Source organism: Chionomys nivalis, chromosome 13 (assembly GCF_950005125.1).
Source record: "Chionomys nivalis chromosome 13, mChiNiv1.1, whole genome shotgun sequence".
Lineage (NCBI taxonomy): Eukaryota > Metazoa > Chordata > Mammalia > Rodentia > Cricetidae > Chionomys > Chionomys nivalis.
Genome location: NC_080098.1, coordinates 48,248,401 through 48,254,400, shown reverse-complemented (window position 1 = coordinate 48,254,400; position 6,000 = coordinate 48,248,401). Strand labels below are relative to the sequence as shown.

The 6,000-nt window shown below is 42.6% G+C and overlaps 1 protein-coding gene across 1 annotated transcript in view; it reads right to left on the bottom strand.

The window, feature by feature from the left end:
• Window positions 1-688: 688 nt before the first annotated feature.
• Window positions 689-6,000, bottom strand: part of LOC130885854 (type-1 angiotensin II receptor A) — a 41,752-nt gene continuing 36,440 nt past the window's right edge. The window contains exon 2 of the mRNA XM_057787656.1: window positions 689-2,698. Within this exon, the coding sequence (XP_057643639.1) occupies window positions 1,573-2,652 (1,080 nt within the window). The 5' untranslated portion in view covers window positions 2,653-2,698 and the 3' untranslated portion in view covers window positions 689-1,572. The remainder of the gene's footprint in view (window positions 2,699-6,000) is intronic.

Here is a 6,000-nt window from a genome sequence, read left to right as displayed (position 1 = left end):
TACATTAGAATATGAAAAATGTTTACAACTGTATCATTGGTTCTACTGCTTCTTGGAGTGAGAAGGGTTCATCAGATTCATATACTTGAATGATCAGCACAGTGCAATTTTTGATACCAACAAATTTTTTAGAAGAATGGTAAATGTTCCAAATTTGGTGATTTCCTAATTATATAAGGTATGTTTGAGCAAGTACATTTAATAGGATACTAGCTACTATGCAATGTCACTGAGGAGGGACAAACCTGTGTATAGAATTGCTTATACATTATGACTCCAACATCATAATTTACATATGTATGTATATATGATGAGTACAAAAATAGTATAAGTATGTGACCTACAATACTGAAATGAACATGTTTTTGTATTGAAGAACTAAATATGACTAGTATCTTGTGCTTTCTAGAGTTTCTAAATTTCCTGCAATACCACGCAGATAACTAGAGGCATTTGATTATTTAAAATCTTATGAGTAAAACAATGTATTAATTTAATGTTATGAGCAATGAAAATATTTTTGTTTTTGTATGAAAAACTTCAAAAAATTAAAAATGGTGAAATCTGTCTCATGTTGTTCAGTAAAAAATCTAGTTCCTTCTGATCTTTTCTGGGCTAGAAATCCTATATCTAACCATATTAAACCATCAAGCAAACCAAACAAAGTAAAAATACATTTGTACTTATATCCATGTCATTGTAAAAATAGACAAGCTTCGATTTTAAATAATGATTAGATACATTACAATAAAATTACTTTATTTTGAGGTAAACATAACATTGCCAGATTTTCACCAAATGACAGTTTAGAGCTGTAGAGAATATATACTTTTTTAGAGAGCAAGGCAGATTTTATGATCTATAGTCTATTCACCACCGACAGTATACAATTCTTACATGTGAAGTAAAGCTGAAGAACCTAGGAAGTCACAGTAATTACAAGCAGTTTGCCTTTGATGTGTGACTTTGGTAACACTGCTACATAAATACACCACTAGCTGGCATTGGTTGGGGTCGCTGGACATTAGTAAGACACTGACTGAAATTTACAAAGGGATCCTGAAACATGATCACTACAGCTTAGGAAATCTTTGCCTGATAAGTGCAGTAACAGGGACAAGCAGGCTGCTGTTACTAATGACTAAAGGGATCAAAAAAAGGTTCCTTGCCCTCTGGACATTGAGCAGAACAAATAATCTTGACCTCCTGCCTCTTGTTTCTAAACATTCAACAAGCTCTACATACCTTCATGTGGAAATCAAAAGGAACATAGCAAGAGGGGACTGAGGAGATTGCATTTCTGCCAGCAAACGCTTTCCAAACCCACAAATCCATATGGCTCCTGACTCTTCCTTTGGGCAGCCATCACCTATTGCAAGATGCGGCAAGGAGCGGCTTTGCTTGGTTTCTTGTCAAAGTTTTCTTTCAGAGTTTTTAGAAAATACCTACAGTCCATTGAATGCATGTTCTGCTTAGATCCTAGGCAGGGGTGAATGTTCCTTTGGTAGTGTGCCATCTAACTGCATGCGGCCCTGGCTTCTGTCACAGCTTCACCAGCAGACTCTGGACCTGTCACTCTACCTCAAAACAAGATGCAGGCTTTTTGGCTGATGAGCTCATGTTATCCGAAGGGCGATAGGAAAGCGTACTCATTTTTGTCGACAGGCTTGAGTGGGACTTGGCCTTCGGGGGAATGTATTTCAGAAGCTGGAGGAAATATTTCTTAAATTTTTTCCCCAGAAAGCCATAAAACAGGGGGTTCAGGCAGTTGTTAAAATATGCTATGCAGATGGTGATCGGCATGGCAGTGTCTACGATGTCAGAGATTTTACAGTTGCGGATGACGCCCAGCTGGATCAGGACATCCAGAAAAGTGAATATTTGGTGGGGAACCCAGGAGAAGAAAAAGAATAGCACGATCGCCATAATTATCCTAAAGATGTCGTCATTTCTCGGCTTGTTCTTCTGAATGTCGTAAGCCTTCTTTAGGGCTTTCCAGATTAGGGTATAGCTGGTGAGAATGATCAGAAAAGGGAACAGGAAGCCCAGAATGTTCTTGGTCAGGCCCAGCCCTATGGGGAGGGTTGAGTTCTGAGATTCATAGTGGAAAGCGCAGACTGTGATATTGGTGTTCTCAATGAAATACACATTCCGGTGGATAATAGCTGGCAAACTGGCCAAGCCAGCCAGCATCCAGATGATGATGCAGGTGACTTTGGCCACCAGCATGGTACGGCGGAGGCGAGACTTCATCGGGTGGACAATGGCCAGGTAGCGGTCAATGCTGAGACAGGTGAGCAGGAACACGCTGGCGTAGAGGTTGAAACTGACACTCGCTGATGCGATCTTACACAGGTGATTGCCAAAGGGCCAGCGGTACTCCATAGCGGTATAGACAGCCCACAGTGGCAAAGTCAGCAAAAAGCATAAGTCAGCCAGGGCGAGATTCAGAAGGAAAACACTGGCCACAGTCTTCAGCTTCATGTAAAAGTAAATGACAATCACCACCAAGCTGTTTCCAAGTATTCCCACCACGAAGATGATGCTGTAGAGAGTTGGAATCATGACAAATATGTAATTGTGCCTGCCAGCCTTGGGACAGTCATCTTGGATTCTCTTAATACCATCTTCAGTAGAAGAGTTGAGGATCATTTTGCTTTTCTGGGTCGATTAGTCTCAGACACTATTCAAAATGCACCTGGAGGAAACAAAAATCCAAAGAAGATAAAAGTTAAAAGTTTAAGTTCCAGTTGTAAATGAGCAATTTTCATTCTCAGCTACAAATCTAGTAATGAAACTTTACTCTTTGACAAAGAGATTGGATCGTATTTTCTGAAGAAATCTCATAAATTGATAAAACCTATGATATCCCCCTTAATTTCTAGAGCATATGCTTAGGCAGTGTTAAGTGGCCAATTAGACAGAAAGCTTGAAGGTCATAGAATGAGGGACCCCTTCTTCATAACCATAATCCCATAATTAACCCTTTGATTCTTACAACAGATTGTCAACTTGACAGAATGTAGACTCATTGAAATGACAAACTTTTGGGTGTGTTAAAGGTGCCACCCCAACTGTCTGGGCACTGTTCCATCAATTGGTATCCTGGACCACATAAAATAGAGAGCTTGTCGGACACCAGCATCCACTGACTGCGGATCCAGTGTAAATAGCTTCCTCGTGTTCCTCATGATAGCATCCTGTGCTCTAACTACGAGCCGAAACATCCCCTTCCTTCCTTAAGTGACTTGTCAGGTCGTCTGTCAAAGTAACAAGTCTGGTAACTAATACAGATCCTACTTGAAACCTGCTAATGTTAAGGAAGGAGACACTATCACAATCCAGCTGCCTCTCCCGATGTTTGTAACAGCTTATGGGAAGGAGGAAGGTGGAACACAGGCTCTGCCTGAGGTCTATTAAGGAGACTCTATTGGCTCCTGAGAAAGCATGGCTATCGTAGACTTGTAATCTTTTGTTTGTTTTTTGGACAGGGTTTCTCTGTAGCTTTGGAGCCAGTCATGGAACTCTCTTATAGACCAGGCTATAAAAAAATTTTCCACCTCCTCCCCGCCTCCCATTTCCCTCCCCCTCCTCCCGCCCCTCTCCCCCTCCCCCCACTCCTCTTCTCCTCCCTCTCCAGTCCCAGGAGCAGTCAGGGTTTCCTGCCCTGTGGAAAGTCCAAGGTCCTCCCTCTCCATCCAGATCTAGGAAGTTGAACATCCAAACTGTCTAGGCTCCCACAAAGCCAGAACCTGAAGTAGGATCAAAACCCCGTGCCATTGTACTTGGCCTCTCGTCAGCTCTCATTGTCCGCCATGTTCAGAGAGTCCGGTTTTATCCCATGCTTTTTCAGTCACAGTCCAGCTGGCCTTGGTGAGCTCCCAATAGATCGGCCCCACTGTCTCAGTGAGTGGGTGCACCCCTCGTGGTCCTGACTTCGTTGTACATGTTCTCCCTCCTTCTGCTCCTCATTAGGACCTTGGGAGCTCAGTCCGGTGCTCCAGTGTGGGTCTCTGTCTCTATCTCCATCCATCGCTAGATGAAGGTTCTATGGTGATATGCAAGATATTCATCCGTATGGCTATAGGATAGGTTCATTTCAGGTTCCCTATCCTCAGGTGCCCAAGGAACTAACTGGGGACATTGCCCTGGGCATCTGGTAGCCACCCCAAGTTCAAGTCTCTTGCCAACCCTTAGGTGGTTCCCTTAACTAAGATATGAGTTTCCCGGCTCCCCTATCCAACCTTCCTATATCCCCAATCATCCCGTTTCCCCAAGTTCCCCTCATCCTCTCCTTCACACTTTTCTCTCTCCATCTCCCCTTACCCCCATCCCACCCTACCCCCAAGATTCCAATTTTTTGCCCGGCAATCTTGTCTATTTCCCATAGCCAGGAGGATAACTATATGTTTTTCCTTGGGTTTGCCCTCTTGTTTAGCTTCTTTAGGACCACAAATTATAGACTCAGTGGCCCCCTATCCATGGCTAGAAACCAATTATGAGTGAGTACATCCCATGATCTTCTTTTTGGGTCTGGGTTACCTCACTCAGGATAGTATTTTCTATTTCCATCCATTTGCATGCAAAATTCGAGAAGTCATTGTTTTTTACTGCAGAGTAGTACTCTAATGTGTATATATTCCACACTTTCTTCATCCATTCTTCCATTGAAGGATACCTAGGATGCTTCCAGGTTCTGGCTATTACAAATAATGCTGCTATGAACATAGTTGAACAAATGCTTTTGTCATATGATAAGGGATCTCTTGGGTATATTCCCAAGAGTGGTATTGCTGGGTCTAGGGGTAGGTTGATCCCAATTTTTCTGAGAAACCGCCACACTGATTTCCAAAGTGGTTGCACAAGTTTGCAGTCCCACCAGCAATGGGTGAGGGTACCCCTTTCTCCACAACCTCTCCAGCAAAGGCTATCCTTGGTGTTTTTGATTTTAGCCATTCTGACAGGTGTAAGATGATATCTCAAAGTTGTTTTGATTTGCATTTCTCTGATCGCTAAGGAGGTTGAGCATGACCTTAAATATCTTTTGGCCATTTGAACATCTTCTGTTGAGAATTCTCTGTTCAGTTCAGTGCCCCATTTTTTAATTGGGTTAATTATCATTTTAACGTCTAGTTTCTTGAGTTCTTTATATATTTTGGAGATCAGACCTTTGTCTGTTGCGGGGTTGGTGAATATCTTCTCCCAGTCAGTAGGGTGTAGACCAGGCTATTCTTAAACTCGCAAGGATCTGCCTGCCTCTGCTTCTGGAGGGCTGGGATTATAAAGGCATGAGTCACCACTGCCCGGCTGTATTTTTTCCTTAGGTCCTTTATAATATATTATTTCTTTTGTCAAAAGATGAGGAGCTAGCTGAGTCACACACCCTAGAGAGACACATGACTTTAGAAACTGTCCAAAAGACTGTTGTCTCCTATAGACCAAGGTCGTCTAAATGAGGGCTGCAATATAGCTCAGTCGCTAAAATGTACTTCCCATGCAAACAAGACACCTTGAGTGTGGATCCTCAGAACCCATGTAAAACGTTGGGTGTAATAAGATGCACATTGATTCCCAGTAATGACAAGATGGGAGGTAAAGACATGTGGGTCCTGGGAGCTCAAGGGCCAGCTAGTCTGGTCTAGGTAGCAAAATTCCAAGACAGTGGGAGATCCTGTCTCAAGAGGTGGGTGAGTAACCATGTGTATTGAGCAGATAGTTTTTCTGAGATCTTCTATTAATCTCTTTAAAGATGACCAATATGTGTCTTTCTTGAATTATCTTTGAATAAAAGTTTGTATAAAAAAAAAAAGAGTAAGGACCAATGCCCCAGATTGTTCTCCGACATTCACATATGTACTCTGCAGGCATGCACCGCCCTCTCTCTCTCTCTCTCTCTCTCTCTCTCTCTCTCTCTCTCTCTCTCTCTCTCTCTCACACACACACACACACACACACACACACACACAGACACACACACACACACACACGTTAATACAAATG